The sequence below is a fragment of the Nothobranchius furzeri genome, chromosome 9 (assembly GCF_043380555.1).
Source record: "Nothobranchius furzeri strain GRZ-AD chromosome 9, NfurGRZ-RIMD1, whole genome shotgun sequence".
Lineage (NCBI taxonomy): Eukaryota > Metazoa > Chordata > Actinopteri > Cyprinodontiformes > Nothobranchiidae > Nothobranchius > Nothobranchius furzeri.
The window spans coordinates 7,382,616-7,401,781 of NC_091749.1; the positions used below are offsets into that span (position 1 = coordinate 7,382,616).

Below are 19,166 nucleotides of genomic sequence, written 5' to 3' on the forward strand. Positions count from 1 at the left end.
TAAAAACGAATATCCGCCCCTCCAAAAACTTGCATCCACACCACCTCGTTTAAAAAAAAAACTGTCCACACGTACCCGGATAAATACGTTGTTAAGGACATGCCAGACCTGTAGGCGGCAGTACTTCCCCCGTTCTTAACCTCGTCCTTCGTCTGTGGTCTTCCGCAAGGAGCAGTAATTCCGCTTGCAAAAACAAACAAGCAAAAAGCGCTTGGACAATTGATAAAGCGAGCGCAGCTCTGAGGGCATCCATGCTGTCGGCTAGTGTAAACACAGGTCGCACACGTGATGTCAGCATTTTTTTGTCGCGGAAAGTGACGTTGCGGACCTTAAAACTCTGGTTTTGTCCGTCCACACGCAGACACCCAAAACGGAGAAAACGCAGATCTTCACTTTGGCCGGAGTTTTTAAAAAGATCCGTTTTCGTGTGAAAAAAACTCAGTTTTCATGTGAATGACAGGCCAAAACGTAGAAAAATACCTACGTTTTGGCAGATCCCCGGCTACGTGTGGACAGGGCCTTAGTATGAGGATTGCTGTAAAGACTCTGACTCTAGTCAGTGACTTGATGCAACCTGCTGGGTTCCTTATATAGGAAACTTTTTACTGATTGGCTTAATGAACTGACCTGTATTGGAATGTTTACTGTGGGAAGGTCCTTGAGACGACTCTTGTTGTGATTTAGCACTATATAAATAAACTGAATTGAATTATCTTAATTTTATTTTAGAAGGTCTTAAAACGTATTAAAAGGTATTAAATGTATTTTTGAAATCCCTTCATATAGCTACCCTGTGAAACATCCTGCTCAAAATGGTTCCAGACATTACCTGCATTTAGAATAAAAGAATGAATAACTAGTTTACTAATTGGTTGATTATTTTTTTCCTGATGATGTTCTGTGGGTTGTTTAGGACCTACAGTGTTGTGAATGTGGAGAACGGCCAAATGGAGGTGAAGAGGATGTCCTGTCCAGGCAGCAGGATCAGTTGCCAAATGAAGATCCAAAACACCCTGTGGATGTCCACTGAGGTATGCCACCTGCCCACACTAAAATACAGAAAACTAATGCTGTCTTTGAGTTAATAAATTAGTTTGTATAAGAACTGCTCTTTGTAACTTTGTAAAAGGAACAAGAGATGTTCATCTACAGTCTGAAGGACATGTGTCCACTAAGTCAACCCCAAAAGCAGTTCTCTTGTCCGGCTGTGATCACATGTCTGTTCTATGTTCCAGCACGAGCACAGGTGAGTCTGCCTCTCAACTAACTCTGTTCAGGTCTTTGTCTCAATATATCAATGTGTTGAGGAGACATGCTAGTCTTGAGTCCTCTGGATGATCATAGTAACGATATTGGTAGTATTAGAAATTATATTATATTATATTAGTATGACCAGGAAGCCTAAATTACAATCAGTCCAGTGCAAAATTCTCCACAGAGTACAATATACAAGTCAGTGGATGTTCAGGATAAGGTTTGCACTGTCTGACACCTGTAAGCAATACACAGACAACACTCCTGACAATTATGTTCATGCACGTGGTCTTGTCCACTGGCTCAGGGATTCTGGTGCCAAGTATGTGAAGACTGGTCAAAGTATAACTTCCCCTTTACTTTTCTTGCTGGGAAACTTGAATGACATCCCCTTAATTCGATTCATGTGGTCCTGACTGCCCTACGTATTGCTGAGAAAACTATCCTTTGCCTTAACCAGTATAGAAAAATTTTGTTACACTTGAGACAGCCTCTGCCTCCACGTCAGATCAATCTGTGGGCTCCTTTGACCTGTTCATCACATGGGCTGCATAGTGGCGTAATGGTTAGCACTGTCGCAGCAAGAAGGTTACAGGTTTGAAACCTGGCTGCGGTCTTTCTGCGTGGAGTTGCCTGTTCTCTCCACACACGCGTGGGTTTCCTCCGGGCACTCCGGTTCCCCTCACAGATCACAACATCCCCTATAGGTTATAAATTGTACGTTGCTAAGGATAAAAGTGTCTGCCAAATAAATAAACATAGCAATGAAACAGGGTCATTGACTTTGCCCTGCAGGATGTGATGGTTGGTGTGGGAGTGATGTGGGGGTGAGTTTTTTAATAATAATAATAATAACAATAATAATAATAGTAATACATTGAACTTATGCAGGTACTTCTCAAAAAATTAGCATATTGTGATAAAGTTCATTATTGTCTGCAATGCACTGATAAACATTAGACTTTCATATAGTTTAGATTCATTACACACAACTGAAGTAGTTCAAGCCTTTTATTGTTTCTAATATTGATGATTTTGGCATACAGCTCATGAAAACCCAAAATTCCTCTAAAAATAGCATATTTCATCCGACCAATAAAAGAAAAGTGTTTTTAATACAAAAAAGTCAACCTTCAAATAATTATGTTCAGTTATGCACTCAATACTTGGTCGGGAGTCCTTTTGCAGAAATGACTGCTTCAGTGCGGCGTGGCATGGAGGCAATCAGCCTGTGGTACTGCTGAGGTGTTATGGAGGCCCAGGATGCTTCGATAGCAGCCTTAAGCTCATCCAGAGTGTTGGGTCTTGCGTCTCTCAACTTTCTCTTCACAATATCCCACAGAGTCTCTACGGGGTTCAGGTCAGGAGAGTTGGCAGGCCAATTGAGCCCAGTAATACCATGGTCAGTAAACCATTTACCAGTGGTTTTGGCACTGTGAGCAGGTGCCAGGTCATGCTGAAAAATGAAATCTTCATCTCCATAAAGCTTTTCAGCAGATGGAAGCATGAAGTGCTCCAAAATCTCCTGATAGCTGCTGCATTGACCCTGCCCTTGATAAAACACAGTGGACCAACACCAGCAGCTGACATGGCACCCCAGACCATCACTGACTGTGGGTACTTGACACTGGACTTCAGGCATGTTGGCATTTCCCTCTGCCCAGTCTTCCTCCAGACTCTGGCACCTTGATTTCAGAAAGACATGCAAAATTTGCTTTCATCCGAAAAAAGTACTTTGGACCACTGAGCAACAGTCCAGTGTTGCTTCTCTGTAGCCCAGGTCAGGTGCTTCTGCTGCTGTTTCTGGTTCAAAAGTGGCTAGACCTGGGGAATGCGGCACCTGTAGCCCATTTCCTGCACACGCCTGTACACGGTGGCTCTGGATGTTTCTACTCCAGACTCCATCCACTGCTTCCGCAGGTCCCCCAAGGACTGGAATCGGTCCTTGTCCACAATCTTCCTCAGGATCCGGTCACCTCTTCTCGTTGTGCAGCGCTTTCTGCCACACTTTTTCCTTCCCACAGACTTCCCACTGAGGTGCCTTGATACAGCACTCTGGGAACAGCCTATTCATTCAGAAATTTCTTTCTGTGTCTTACCCTCTTCCTTGAGGGTGTCAATGATGGCCTTCTGGACAGCAGTCAGGTCGGCAGTCTTACCCATGATTGTGGTTTTGAGTAATGAACCAGGCTGGGAGTTTTTAAAAGCCTCTGGAATCTTTTGCAGGTGTTTAGAGTTAATTAGTTGATTCAGATGATTAGGTTAATAGCTCGTTTAGAGAACCTTTTCATGATATGCTAATTTTTTATATAGGAATTTTGGGTTTTCATGAGCTTTATGCCAAAATCATCAATATTAGAAACAATAAAAGGCTTGAACTAATTCAGTTGTGTGTAATGAACCTAATATATATGAAAGTCTCATGTTTATCAGTACATTACAGAAAATAATGAACTTTATCACAATATGCACATTTTTTGAGAAGGACCTGTATAACGTAACTGAATTGGAGGCCAAAAAGTGGTATAGATATAAAACACCCTACCAAGGCCAGACTGAGCTGACCCAAGTGTAAATGGGCTCATGTGATCAGAACTGACAAAAGAACCATATGATTAAATACAAAGACTAATGTGAAAGTGACCGGATGTGTTTCTCCCTCCAAGGGCCTGGCCAAGGTGTTTGCTGGGATGTCTGATGGCCTGGTGGCGGTGTTCAACCTGGTGGATGACCTTCCTCTGGAGGGGGAGACCTACTTGTGTTCACACTCCTTGAATAAAACAGTATTTGGTCTGAAGGACTCGGATCTGAGACAACGACCATTTCCAGTCAGAAGCATGGCTCTGGTCAGCAGTGGCTCGCAGGTGAGCAGAGCCATGATTTCGGCCAGTGAGCAGGCCTCTAGTCAGCGCCAAAGGGTTTTTTAATTCATTCAAAAGGAATCAAAATAAAATCAAAGCAAAAAATATATAAAAAAGGGAAGAGAAAGATCTCATATTACTTGCCCTTTGTTAACAAATTAAATAGCAGCATTACAAAATGAGTCAAGCTTGGCGGCTTCGGCTGTCGGGGGGGGGGTCACACGCTCTGTCCCGCAGCACTCCTCTGTGAGAGTGAGGGGGTTGCACACGTCCACTGCTGTTTCTCACCAGTGTCAGCTGATGGAGGGCTCTAGTTTCATTGCGCCGTTCGTGTCATCGGACACGGTAGGGTTGGGGAGGGGGGCGGGACATGACGCTTAGCCTGGCGGGTGGCCAAGCAAAGCCTGGTGGGCTGCCAGGCTTATAAAGCGCTGGGGGAAACCCTGAATACTGACTTACCTTGAAACTCTAGTTTTCTTGTTAAGGTCGTTACTTTAATGTACACCATATGCACTAATACACAGTTCCTTGGTTTTGGTTCTAAATGTAGTTTTCGTTACTTTCATATTCTACCTGCTTACTTGAATGTCAAACATCTGAACGTTGCTGTGTTGCTTGGGTCTGTGTCTTTACTAGTTATGGTTCTCCAACGGTCCCGGATTGCTGGTTGTTGACTCTCTGAGTCTTCAGGCCATTCGAAGGCTGGAACCATACAAACCTCCATCCTCTATCGTCAGTATAGCAACCAGCTTCTGTTTGTGGGGAGAAGAAGCAGTCTGGACCTTGGATGACCACACCAACACCCTGCTGCTGTTCCACGCTGCATCTTACCAGCTCTGTGCTACATACTAGTGAGTAGACCACGACTCAAGGACCATCCATACTTTTGTGTGCTGATTATTAAAAATACTAGCAGATAAAGTGAAAAATAAAAGCCACATCTTTGCTTCTTGGGATTTCCTGAATCATATGGTGGCTGATCTTCTTTATGTGCTGGAATCTTCTTCTTCCGGCACTCGAAGAGTGCAGTCCCTTCTCGTCTCTCCTCCCTTATCTTTTCCCAAGGCTCTTGTCCTGTCTGTCTACAGAGCGCTTCTCTGCATTTCTCCTGAAAGTTAAAATTTTATTGAATTACGGATTAGGTCAAATGGTCATTCAACGCGACTGACAAGTTTTTCAGCAATGAGAACAGAGCTGGGGGCTCCAGCTTGTCCAGATAGAACACACCCAGTGGGGTACATTTTGGAGTTCTGGAAGGTGTGGAATATTACATGCCTTTCCCAGCTGTCCGTGGACATTGAAGACGCACGGTTTTTTGGATTTATGTTAACTGGATTTCTTCTGATTGGAGGGGGAGGATTTCTGGTATTTTGGAAAATTAGGAAGTCGGAGTGCCACCAAACCCACAGATAGTCTCAGCTGTGTAGAGACTGCTCAGGCTGGCATTGCTGCTCGAGGTGAATCACAATCTAGAGGTTCTAGCTGCGGTTCTGGTGTTAGGGCACAAAATGGATGTAATCCTGGAGAAAGTCATTGCACGGTATGGGCAAGATGAAACCCAGCCAATGAATTTACTTTGAGTCAGAAGACCAGTTTAGGAACTGAAAGGCAGAGATTATTATCTCTGCCCCATAACAATGAACCTTATTTGAATCTAGCGCCCTGGCAGCCTTGAGCCTGCAAGAAGAATGAACCTTCCTGAAGGAAGGCAGGCAGATGCTGTGAAAACCCGCCCTACCTCCCTGCCTTTAGATTTGTGGCCTAGCCTGGCAAGGTCACCACACCTGAGGAGACAATGTGCCCTTCTACCTGTGAACAACAGGGATAGAGCATGTGCACTGAGCTGCTGCATCTCTCCGGGACAAACAAGCTTCCCAGCCCCTCCCACCTACCTAAGGGCCATGTCTATGAACTGTCTGACAGATTTGTGCTTATATGTTCAGGGTTTGTTTTCTTTTGCATAGGAAACCTACACCCTGCCAGGGCTAACACTGGAATGCTCCCCCCCCCCCCCCCCCCCCCCTTTCCTCATGAACCCTTTTCACTCCTGCGTATGGGAGCACCATAAAGGTGCATGTCCACAGTTTAGTCCGAGTCCATTAAGTTGTGCCTTTGTTTGTTTATTGGATGCCAAATCTTGGATGGGTTGTTCTGAAAGTGTCATCTCGTTGTACCGGGACACTGGTACAATGACAAAGAAAAACTTCTTGTATTTTGAATGTCTGTTATATTTGCTGTATGTTTCCTGCCTTCTTGGCCAGGTACTCTTATCTAGTTTGATAAAGGATGTGGGTGCTGTTTCTTCCAGCTGTGGTCATATCGATCCCATTCGTGACGTCTTCCCAGTGCAGCATCCTGCAGGGATCGCCATGGCGGCAGCGGATGGTGTCACAACTAAAAACCAGGAAACAGATGCAGAAGGGACCCATAAAGGTGTGACGGTGATTCACAGTGAGGGAGCAGGCATTCAGATAATCCAACATCAAGACTTCCTGGCAGACTACTGCTCCCTGGATCCACCAGAGTTGGACTCAGACTATCTGTTAAACTGTGGAGGACATGTACTGCTGCCTGCAAATGTGGGGGGGTCAAGCAGCGACCAGGACCAACAGAGAACCACAAGCACTGCTGAAACACCTCTGCTGCTGCAGGCGTTCACGCTTCTCCCAGTCCACGGGACACTGTGGATACCAAGGTACCAAAATCCTAAACCAGAGCTGTTCACATAAAGCCCGGATCACTCTGTGCGATTTGCAGCCATTTTAGCAAAATCCCTCGTCGGGAGAATAATCATGTATAAAAAACGGTGAGGGTGATTTGCAAATCTGTGGTTATCCAGTCTGACCGGCTCTGAGACAGCTTTCTGAGTCGCCTCACGACCAAAGACAGTCTGCAAGCATGCTTGAAACCCTATGACTCTTGTCTGCAATCGACCAATGAAAACACACATTTGGGATGCCGCAGCAGCAAGACTCCGCCTCTCTGAGCTTCGGTTTCAATGTATGCTTAAATGCAGATTATAAACTACACACCAGTTTTTACTTTTGTTATTAGCCCAAGTTAAACCGGAGTTATTCTTAAAGAAAGGAAACAACTTTTTTAGACCGTCCGATAACTTGTGAAAACCTTGATTCTGTGAGAGTGAGAGGAGATGAGCTCACGAACAAAAAATAAAACACAAAAACATGAAATCCCTTTTCTGTTGGTGTACATTTCACATTTTCAACAGATAAGGATGGTTCAGTAGCGTTTTGCTGCAGAGGGTCAGAGGAAGCTGGAGCGATGTGTGACAGGTTGTTTATTCTCTGTAGTTTAGTGGCTTTTTATGTGTAAAGGAGACGGTTACATGACCAGCAGACAGCTCAGCAGTTAAGCTGAAAGACGGGAAGAGGAGACCCGCTGTCACGTTCCGTGTCCTTGTCTCCCGTTTCCCTTCCTGTCTCCCCTCCATGATGTGTCATTTATTTAGATCAGGTATTTTCATTATCCTCTGCCTTTCAGTGTATTTAGTTCTGAAACTCTTTTGGTCATTAGTTTGTCTTTAGTTCTATTGTCTAGGTTAGTTTATGTTCAGTAGTTTTGTTCTACAGGTTTTCAGGTCCAGTTTCCTCCTCTACTTTGTCGCTGCTTCCCCACTCAGTTAATTAGTCTCACCTGTTCCTAGTTCCTTTCATCACCCAGCCCCTGTGTATAGAACCCTGTCTTGTCTCTCGGTGTTTGTCGGTTTGTTGTGTGTGTGTTACACCTGTCAGCGTTGTTTGTTTCCTCCTGTGCTCCGTTTAAGACCTCCTGTGCTGTTTTGAGCTGGCTCCCTGGGTTTTTGAGCCTTTGATTTGGCTTTAACGTTCCTTAAATAAAGGATTATATCATTTGTGGCAACCACTCGCTTGCTGTGTGGTTCTGGGTCTCTGCACATTGGGTCAGACCCCTACACACCGTGACACCTGCAGCCTGATGCCAAAGTGAGGGTTTTAAAAATGATCCTTCTTCTTTGGAGAGGATGAGTTGGGTCATGAACTGACACTAAAAAGAAGTGTTTTTGTCTTTTCAGATTTGTTTTGGTCAGCGGTCTGTATAACTCATTCGCTGCCAGCCGTTTCCTGATCAGTAAAGCCCTTCGCTACCAGCGTTTCTTGCCGTTTTTACGTTTTTTTTTAAGTCACAGAACGTTGCAGGCTAGGATGATGTCGACGCCAAAACAAAGCGGAGACTCACCTCGTACATCAGGAAGAATCCAGCTGTTTTGAGCGTTATCTGTTCTTTCATATTCCGTTGTTGAATTGTGATCGGCAGAAGCTTTTCCAGTTCGCGCCTCACTTTTTTTACAGGAACGGCCCAAAACGTTCTCCTAACACATGGATTTTCTGCTTCCTGATCACGTGACGTGTGACGTATGCAGATGAAGATCAGCTTCAGAGCTGAGATGTTTGTTCTCTCAGCGCGGTCCTTGTTCCGACGCCCACACAGTAAAAAAAAAAATGCAAATGATGACTTTAGTCGTCATTGGCAGTGAACGAGTTAATGACGAATGCTTTTGGGAGGTGCGCTCATGATGCAGCGTGTCCTGTTGGAGCGAGACGTCATGCAGTCTCACTCAGAAATCTTGTGTGGTACAGTGTTCCACCTTTCTCTGGTGTGACATGAAAAATCCCGTGCAATGGCGGAAAATTGCACAGTGTAATCCGGGCTTTAGAGAGACTGTTAGAAGGCCAGCGCCATGACCTCTCAGTAAATTACCTGGTTATTTGGCAAAACCTGAGTAACTGCAAGTAGAAAAACTACAAAAATACAAAGTACAGAAAATTCTACACATTAATCAGGTGAAACCCTGAATTTTAACTGCCCTGTTCATTTGCAATTGTGTTTATGGCACTTTATGTACGAATTATGTAAGAATTACATCCTGTGGTCACATGTGGGTACTGCAGTTCATTTTTCTAAACACACAAGTCACTTTCTCACAGTTTTATGACTGTTGCTAGCTACGGATCAGCACCAGACCATTCTAGATGATGAGTGAAGAAGAGTCAGACACCATAATCTGATGAGTGGATAAGCACATTTCACTGTAATAACCAGGGTCTGGTAACTGAAAAAGGAGCTTGAGACATTTTTACAGACAACTATTTGCTTCTAGGTTAACTGTTAGCATTGTTAGCTCAATGTTAGCCTCTAGCTTTGATATTGTAGTAAAACAAAAATGCCATGGCTTGTTAGTGGAACAAGAACAAAATTCTGGGTCACTCCTGTTTACTGGCTTTTGGTCTTTATAAAGCAAGGCTGGTGAGTTTCAAACAAACGTCTCAACTTCATGTCCTCTACAAATAGATTTTAATTTGAAAACTTTGTCTTTGGGGGACCCATCTCTTATTTTACCTACTTGTTAAAAAGCTATATTTCTCCAAACTGAAAACCATCAGAAGCTCTGTACAAAGCGAAGCTCATAAATAAACAAATGCCCCTTCAGTAACTTGACTTTATGTTGTTCTGGGTTCAGAGTAAATGAAGTGTTCACTGTTGTTCTGTGTGATGATTGGTAGGCGTGGAGGAGATGTGATGATCATCAATATGCAGTCGCATCAAAACCAGTTGAAGGGGTGTGTCGCCGCTGTCCTCAGTCCACCTGGACTTTCCACTCTGGGGTAAGTTCAGCTGGTTCCCCTTCAGTCGATTCCCTCGGTACAACGAAGGTACTATGGGACATCACGCCCTCGAGTGGCCTGGCTGAAGACACATTTAATCACGCCTGTAAGGCAAATGAAAGTGACGCTACACGGAGGCCCCGCCCTCCACTTATAAGCGACCGCGTCACTGTCATTCCTCAGTCCTTACGCTCTTCACCTCATTGAGAACACATCTGACAGCTAGCTGCGCTATTGAAAGATAGCTTAACCGCTCGCTGACTGGACTCTACTGCCTTCTGGCTAGCATTCCCACCCACTGAGCGCTATCTTTCGTGGCTCTTCAGCTTCTCCTCTTCATTCTGCTGTGTGTCTCGCAATGAGCACCGTGTCGGACGTCGCTTTACGCCCCTGTCTTCAGGGCTGTGGATTCTCTCTTCACGAGAAGGACTTACACAAAGCGTGCCCAGTTTGTCTGGGAATTCTCCACCCCAGGACAGCGCTTGTGGACCTGGAGGCGTGTGAGTTCTGTCTCAGACTCCGCCGTCCCACACTTGAACGGCGCGTGAAGCTCCTACAACGTCTACTGGGAGACGCTGCAGTTTCGCAGCAGGACCCCATGCTTTCCCGTTTGGCCCCGGCTTCGCCCGGCTCTGACGTGGACAGCCTAGTGATCGAAGTACCCGCTACTAGCTGGGCAGATCAGATAGAGATGGCGGACAATTTAACCGGACCAGACCTAGACGCTTCTCAGTTTCCACCTCTGGCAGAGGATGGAGACATTTTGGACATTTGCCGCGACGGTCAGGACTTACTCGAGGACGAGGAGGTCCTCTCAGCGGTGGAGTATTCAGCTCCGGCCGCTACTTCAGCCAAAGAGCTCCGAGATGGCACTTCTTTTCTCCCGTTCTGTCGGCGTACAGCGGGAAGGCTAGAAGTGGACTGTCCCGCTCCTCCACCTGCACAAAAGAGGTCCTGCTTCTCTGGATTTTACCTCCCCTCGGAATCAGCGGAGGTAAAGAACTTTCTGCCACTGTACCCGGATTTTGTGGCTGAGCTCACAGCATGCTGGGCCAAGCCGCTATCAACCCCCAAACTACGGTCCCGGGTTACAGTCAGTTCTCAGACCTCGACAGCGGAGAAATGGCAGGATTGGTTAACCTCCCTCCGATGGAGCCCTCTTTCGCGGCTTACCTGGCTCCGACCTGCAATAATGGAGTTAATGGACAAACTAATCTACCTTCCAAGCCATGCTACTTCTCAGCTGCTTAACTGGAGAAGATTTACTGCGTGCAGGCCTCCACTGCCTGCGTTCTCAGCTCTTCCACCGTGCTCCAGACCTACCAAGCACTTTGCCTGGCGGGCCTTGGAGCTAGGGTCCCACCGACAGCCCACTGACCCCCCTCATCAGTGAGATACGGGTCATGTCGGACTACATCCTGCGAGTGGCCCGAGGCGTCGCCCTGCTGTTGGGAAGAGGTATGGCCTTAACTATAGTGGCTCAGAGACACCTGTGGCTGACCCTTTCTAAAGTCCCCGACAGGGACAGGGCTAACTACCTGGATGAGCCTGTTTCACCCTGTGGTCTGTTTGGTCAGTCCCTCAACGCATTTCAGACGAACTTCGAGGCCCAGCGGAAGCAGACTGAGGTGCTACGCTCCATCATCCCCAGGCGGGAAGGGTGGCGCATGGCATCTGGGTCACCCTTTAGCCGTTCAGTTCATGAAAGGGGTTCGCAGACTGAGACCCATTATTAGATCGTCTCGCTTTGGTGCTGGAGACCCGATGTGGTTCCCCATTTGAGCCTAATGAATCAATTCAATTCAAAGATACTTTATTAATCCCAGAGGGAAATTAGAGTTTCAGTACACACAATTCTGAGGTCAGACATACATACATAGGCATAGACACATGACAAGAATTGGTGACTGTCGTCATTTGCAACCCCGGTCGCTCTACCTTAATAGAGATCAGAGGGGTTTATATATGAGGATTGAGTCAGGTGGAGGAAAAAAATGCACTTCAGAGTTACCCTCCCCGGGGAGGACAGCTTTGCTATGCAAAAAACACCTCAAACAGAAATGCAACAGACTTCAGACATTACACAACATAAGTGTCCACTAGGTGGGGAGGTAGGGTTGGGGATTCTCTACACATCAGTGCATGCAGTCGCAATAAGCAGCGCTCGTCACCTCCGTTTGGAAAGGGGAGGGAGGTAGTTGGGTTTAGAAAGCACAGTGACACCTGGAAACGATTCAACGGCCTTCACTGGTCGCTGTCCCACCCAGGCTGAGATAGGAAGACAGAGTTGCCATGGCGATGGCAGCATTCCACATTTCTTCTGAGGGGGAGTTGTCACTTCAGCCTCACAGGCTCAAGTTCACCAGATTCAGATAAGAACTTGTTTTGGGGCCAGACAGAGATAATTTCCTCTCTGTCTTAAAGTTCTGTTGGTCTCCAACTCCTCTAAATCCAATAATGGCATAATTAATCTGTCCCAATCCATGCTGGACCGTCAACTTTCTCCTTGATCAAATCCACCTTCTGTGCCAGAGTCTGAATCTCAGCCAAAGTTCCAAGCTTACGACTCATCTGGACAATTATATGAGTTTGTGCATTCACAGCACGGTGTAATCCATCCCTGAGCTCCAGGATTAAGCCAGTATTCCTCGACAGCTCATTAATTTTCCGGTAAGCCAGGTAACCATTCAGGCCAAAACCCAAGAAACCTGACACCAACACCACGAATATCCAGACGTCTTCAGAATCTTCTACAGACAGTTGAGAGAGGCATATCAGGCTCCACTGTTTCCAGGAATCCATGATATACCCAGCTGGCTCTGTCCCAGAGGGGCATCCGGGAGCCTCTTTTCCCGTTCTCATCATTGAAAAAATTTTGTCAATTGCTTTGAGACCAACTGACCAGATCCATGTTTAATAATTTCCAGTTTCCAGAAAAAATGCAGAAGCACCTTACACCCAACGACAGACAAAGAGTCTTGGGATAAGATAGGGAGGAGAGGAGGAAAAAAGCGTCTGTACTCTCCAAGAGCCGGAAGAAAGGGTGGGAGACCTTCATGCTCTTTCAGTTCACCCTTCCTGCCTGAAAATATCATCAGATGGAGCTATGGGTCACTCTGCATCCATTGCTGCATATTTGACTAAGGTCATCCCGCTCAACTACAGTTCAATGACGATAGAGCTTTCGGGCTTCAGTAGTCCTCCTTTTGCCTCTGGGGAGCAGAGGACACTGCATTGTCTGTGCCCGGTTCGTGCTCTGCAGGCTTATATAAATCACACTCGGAGTATCAGAAAAACAGACCAACTGTTTGTGTTTTGCCAAACCCTCCATGGGTAAAGCTTTGTCAAAGCAAAAACTTTCTCATTGGATTGTGGAGGCCATTTCCCTGTGTTACAGCATCACTGGCTCCCAGCAGTCCCTAGGGGTCAGGGCACACTCCACTAGAGGAGTTGCTGTTTCGTGGGCGCTGTTTAAAGGTGTTTCAGTTGGTGACATTTGTTCAGCTGCAAGCTGAGCTACACCCCACACCTTTGTGAGGTTTTACCGCTTGGATGTTTTGGCCCCTTCGGTGATCCATGCAGTTCTCTCTGCTGGGTCTGACTTGCCATCTTAGGTTGCAATCTCAGGCCAGGTTTGATAGCTGCTCATGGGGCATTTTGATAAGTCCCATAGTACCTTCGTTGTACCGAGTGAATCGACTGAAAGGGAACGTTAGGTTATGCATATAACCACTGTTCCCTGAAGGAGAGGAACGAGGTACAGTGCAGGGCTGCCCCATTTCACAGCCCAGCTCGGTGAAGAGCAGCTATCGAACTGAGGAATGACAGTCACGTGGTTGCTTATAAGTGGAGGGCGGGGCCTCCATGCAGCGTCACTTTCATTTGCCTTACAGGCGTGATTAAATGTGTCTTCAGCCAGGCCACACGAGGGCGTGATGTCCCATAGTACCTTCGTTGTACCTCTTTCCTCTCCTTCAGGGAACAGTGGTTACATGCATAACCTAATGTTTTACTGTGTTGTTTAAGCATCACATGGTGTTTGGGAAGAACCACCCTCCTGGTCTATATCTGGTAAAAGGTCTATCTATTTTCTCCCACTTATTTGGGTATGGGTCATGGGAGCAACAGCTCCACCAGCAGGATCCATTTAGCCATCATTCTTCAACAAAAATAACTCCAAACAGAACATCATACAAGTCCTTAAAAGTAAACAACAATAGAACAAAACATCCTTTGTGTTACTCTATGGTTTTTAGCATTCGGTTGTATACTGAACTGTTTTTCTTTATTTCTAACCAAGACCTCTCCTCTGTCCTGTCCCGTCCCGTGTTTACAACCTCTGTAACTTGTTTGTTTCACCTCTACTTTGACAGCCAGAGCCTCGATCTCACTGTCAATAAAGTTTTATTTTATCTTATTTTTTCCTGGAAAAATGCAGGCGTTCCCCTCATGAGCTTTAGAGGACGTGGTGTGACCAAATATGGTTAATGAGAGTGTTTCTGTACATAAATGACTGAACAAACCTGAGCACCTGGGTATGCACAGGTGGGATTTATCAACACTCGATTGCGGAGGGACATCCGTACGAGTGGCCACCGCATGTTTCATAAATCAGGATTTTGAGTTTCTACCAACGTTTGATAAATAAGATCCCAGGCATTTCCTGGCTAGGATGATAATACAGTATAATCCCTCCTACGTGTCCAAGGTCGATTCGGGGGCCTCCTGTCCAGTTAAATGTTCCTGAAATACCTCGCTACGGGGGCATTTATTTGGCATGCTCACAAAATGGCCAAAGCACCTCAGTTGGCTTTCAATGTGGAAGAGCAGTGGCTTTACTCTGAGCTCTTTGCCCTATCACTAAGGCTGGCCTACATACCCTTTTGGGTGGTTGTATTAATGGTCTTGTTCTTTGAGTCAAAGGAGCTGTTTCCACAAGAGAGGAGCCTGATAACTAAAAGATCTGCCTCCCATCCTATTTCCAGATATTCTGAGAACCACCAGTAAACCTGCAGTCTGAGAGTGAAGTGCTCGGTTACGAACGTGTTGAACAATCAGGTCACTGATGTATGATGGAGCTTGACTATTAAGAGCTTTATATCTGAGAAGTAGGATCTTAAAATCTAATCTTAATTTAACAGGCAGCCAATGTAGGGAAGCTAAGACAGGAGAGATATGATCTCTCTTTTTAATTCTCATCAGAACTCTAGCTGCAGCATTTTGGACAAGCTGAAGACTTTTAACTACATTCTGTGGACTTCCTGAGAGTAATGAATTACAGTAATCCAGTCTTGATGTAATAAATGCATGAACTAGTTTTTCAGCATCACTCCTGGAAAGGATGCTTCTAATCTTAGCAATATTCCAAAGGTGGAAAAAGGAAATCCTACAAACCTGTTTAACATGGGATTTGAATGACATGTCCTGGTCAAAGATAACACCAAGGTTCCTTACTTTGTTCTCGGAGACTAATTTAATGCCATTCAGGTCAGGTGATTGACTAAGCAATTTCATTTTTTGAATTTCAGGTCCAAAGATGAGAACTTCCGTCTTGTCTTGATTTAAAAGCAAAATGTTTTGAGTCATCCAATTTTTTATGTCCTCAAGACAAGCCTGTAATCTACCTAACCGATTAGGTTCATCAGGGTTAATGGATAATTATAGCTGAGTATCGTCAGCATAACAGTGAAAGTTTATCCCATGCTGTCTAATGATTTTCCCAATTGGAAGCATATATATAGTAAAATGAATTGGTCCAAGCACTGAACCCTGTGGTACTCCACAATAAACCCTGGAGTATGAAGATTTGTCATGTACATTTACCAAATTAAATCTATCAAACATGTAGGATTTAAACCAGCCTAGTGTGTTTCCTTAACCTGGCAAGCCAGACTAAATAAATGTATTATTTAGTTTGGCAATGCTCCATTGACGGCTCTCGGTTGTGGGGCGGGTTCTACCGTTGTCTTTCAAATGATCTCCACATTCCACTGGACAAAGAATGTGACATACTCTTGTTTCACTCTGTTGCATCAACCCACCCACCAGGCATATAGAGTGCCCTGATTGGCCCACAAAGCGGATAAAGCTCTGTGATTTGTTCACTAAGCAGATAGAGCAATATGATTGGCCCACCATTATGGACCAATCACAGCTCTTTTTGTGTTTGAAACCCCTCTAGAGAGCTGTGATTGGCTAGCCAGAGTCCTGGTAGGAGCTGCAGAGGTTCCAATGGAGCATGCCTAGACCAAACTTTGCAAAGCAAGAATTTGGTCTAGTTCACTAGGCTAGTGTTTCCTATAATCCCTACAACATGCAGACCTGCCAACCTTGTGTAAATGTTTTGAGTACCACATGTGCAGTGTTTTTTCGTAGACTTTTGCAACTCCATAGCTTTCCACGCTGTAATGTCCCCATTCACTGGCTGGAAATATCTTATTGAATAGTCCACAGTATCATTAAGTTGGAGTTGGTTACCTTAAATAATATGTATGCTTATACAAGCTGATAGCCAGAAGTTACTTACTGTTCATTGAATCATTTCAATACTTGATTAATCTAAATGAATAAAAAATATTTTTAAATTATACACACACCACCAGGGCTAACTTATACATTACCCGCAGCTCCCTGGTTACTTACGTTCACATCGTAACTGCAGATTAAGCAAAATGCACGGTGAGGTAGTTTAGAGGGTCGCAAGCAGGGCCCAAATTTTTTAATTACATTTATTTTCTCAATAATTTGGCTAACATTTTCATATCTTCTTTCTCCTTGTTTTTCTTTATTAATGTATTGTTGTTTGTTTTGTACAAAGCTGAATTGGTTCCCTTTCTAGTTTCTAATGTGGAAAGGTTCATTCCAGCTAATTTTTCCACTTCCTGCATCTTCAATCTGCTCTCATTTTAAAATGTTTTATTTCATGGGTGACCCATATAAACATAGCCTACTGTTAATAAACCTGTACAACTGAAAAAAACATGTTGCTAATATAATGTGCTGCATGGTGGCGCAGTTGTTAGCACTGTTGCCTCGCAGCAAGAAGGTTGCAGGTTCAAAACTCGGCTGTGGCCTTTCTGCGTGGAGTTGCATGTTCTCCCCATGAATGCGTGGGTTTCGTGTGGGTAATCCGGTTTCCCCCACAGATCACAATATGCCCTATAGGTCAACAATTGTACATCGCTTTCGATGAAAGCGACTGCCAAATAAATAAACATAAACATGATAATCCAAACTTTCAATACATCACTGAAGAAAGTTGCCTTCTTTGGACTTTCACTAATCTACAAAAGATTTCACAATTTACCAACTGTCTGGTATGGATTTTGCTGTTTTTGTAGAATAATGTAGTCCAGGATTAAAGACTCTAGGTGTTGTTGTTTAGAGCTGGACCAGATCTATGTTGGACCAGATCTAAGTTGGTCCAGATCTAAGTTGGCCCAGATCTAAACTGGACGAGATATTAGCTGGACCAGATCTAAGGTAGACCAGATCTAAGCTGAATCAGGTCTAATCTGAACCAGGTCTAATCTGGACCAGATCTAAGCTGGCCCAGATCTAAGCTGAGCCAGTTCTAATGTGGCCCAGAAATGTGATGGTCTGCATCATTTTAACTTTCACAAATGAAACAAAGGTTTTAAAAATCAGAAAATGTCTTAACAATTCTGTTATTAGTTCATAATAGCCTAGTCCGCCTTTAAGTTTTGTAAATGTGTAATGAGAGCTGAGTATAGATCCTCAGGAAGTGGAGACATTTGTTGGAATTGCCGTCTCAAACTGAAAGTAAATTAGGAAACCAACTTCAGCTTCGTCTGGTATTTCTTTTTCAGTTTTTTGTAATAATTCATCTTTTGATCTCATTAAATAAATAAATATTCGCATCGACAGGCCGTCTCTGAGGTGATCCATAAGCAGGGTTGGTACACATAACGTCAACTGAATTAGCTACAGTATCAAGTGTTGATGTGCACAACCACATAATCTAGAAAAGATTTGTTGTCATTAAAAACATTTTGTTTCTAAATTAAGAAGAAAAAACATTGGAAAAAATCAAAAATAATTTTACAACGGGATGTTGATTCTAGTGGAGAATTAATGAGAAACGAGCTTAACACTGTAGGTTAGACAGTCTTCACCACGCTGTTGAGTCGTGTTGCAGACATGAGTACCACACGTGCACATTTGCTACAGAACTCACGTGTCCAAAGCTTTTTGCGTAGCTTATGCGGGTGAGTCGTACCGGCGTAGTTAGATGCCAAATTGGCGTTGGTGTACAGGTTAGCAGGTCTGCAGGGCTGTCAGCTCCAGTCAGAAGGACAGAAGTGGTAGAAACTGAGCGTTCCTGCGGATGTTTAGCCCTCCATTAGACTGCTCTGGACAGAACATTTCTGTTTGACTGGTCTGAAGAGTCGCTGAAGCAGCTGACTTGCAGCTCCCCACCGAGAAGCAGCAGATTGGACCGTTAGCCCATCCCTGTGTGTGACATGGCTCCAGGCACCAACTCATAACCGTAATGATGCAGATGCTTTAGCCCTGATATCTTAATACCAACGTCTTCATTTAAAGTAGTTCATCTGGTTTAAACGAGCCTTGCATCACCCCTTTATGCCAAGGGTCGAGGTAAAGTGTATAATTATGACACTGGTCTAGGTAAGGCCACAGCTGATGATGAGGACCAAAGCACTACGTTTAACAGTTAGCTCTACTTCTGCTCGGCCTCTGACCGAGGAAGGACTTTGGGTGTGTGTTGCTGATTCAGGTGTGTTCTTATCTACCTCTCAGGACTCTAGAAGAAGCAGCTCTAGTGGCAAACAACACAATTGTCTGTGGCTTTCAGAAGAGCTCAGAGTGGAGCCTGGTTGTCTGGAGAGCCTGGGGCTGCTGTGAACTGGAGGTCTTCTACCACTCCTGGGAGAAACTCGGCCACCTGGAGGCCGGCATGAGGAGGAGACGGTAGCTGTTGTCCAGCAGCTCCTACAGACCACCCCCCATAAACACACAGCTGCAGTACAAAGGAGACCTGCAGAAAAGAACTTGTTCTTTGTGACGTAGCCCTTACAGACACCACCGGTCAGAGGAAACATAGATAGGCAGGCCTTGGGTTGAACGCTACTGCCTATTGGTGCTTAAAAGCAGTGGCGCCGCCATCTTGGATTGGTTGCTGTCCTCCCTCTGACATAGGCGTGTTAAATCAACTGTAACACACGTGTAGCTCTGCTGCAGGACATGTGGGTTGTCTGTGGGACTTATGGGACTCTTGTCCAGACAAAAAAAAAAACACTATTAATAATATTGTCATGTCCTGTGTCCCTTGTCTCCTCAGTTTGTTCCGTGTTTCTCCCTCCTAGGTGTCCCTGTCCCTTCCATGTCCCTCGTCTCCGGTCTCCTAATTTGTCCTTCAGGTTTTTAC

At 45.0% G+C, this 19,166-nt stretch overlaps 1 protein-coding gene across 3 annotated transcripts in view; it reads left to right on the forward strand.

Annotated features, from left to right (window-relative positions):
• The window catches only part of lrrk1 (leucine-rich repeat kinase 1), a 303,358-nt gene extending 284,500 nt beyond the window's left edge, over window positions 1–18,858 (forward strand). For all 3 annotated transcript variants that reach the window (XM_054734368.2, XM_070554620.1, XM_054734367.2), the window contains exons 32-38: window positions 914–1,031; window positions 1,130–1,246; window positions 3,921–4,118; window positions 4,752–4,966; window positions 6,424–6,810; window positions 9,656–9,757; window positions 18,539–18,858. In XM_054734368.2, coding sequence (XP_054590343.2) covers window positions 914–1,031; window positions 1,130–1,246; window positions 3,921–4,118; window positions 4,752–4,966; window positions 6,424–6,810; window positions 9,656–9,757; window positions 18,539–18,713 — 1,312 coding nt within the window. In that variant the 3' untranslated portion in view covers window positions 18,714–18,858. The remainder of the gene's footprint in view (window positions 1–913; window positions 1,032–1,129; window positions 1,247–3,920; window positions 4,119–4,751; window positions 4,967–6,423; window positions 6,811–9,655; window positions 9,758–18,538) is intronic.
• The last annotated feature ends 308 nt before the right edge of the window (window positions 18,859–19,166 follow it).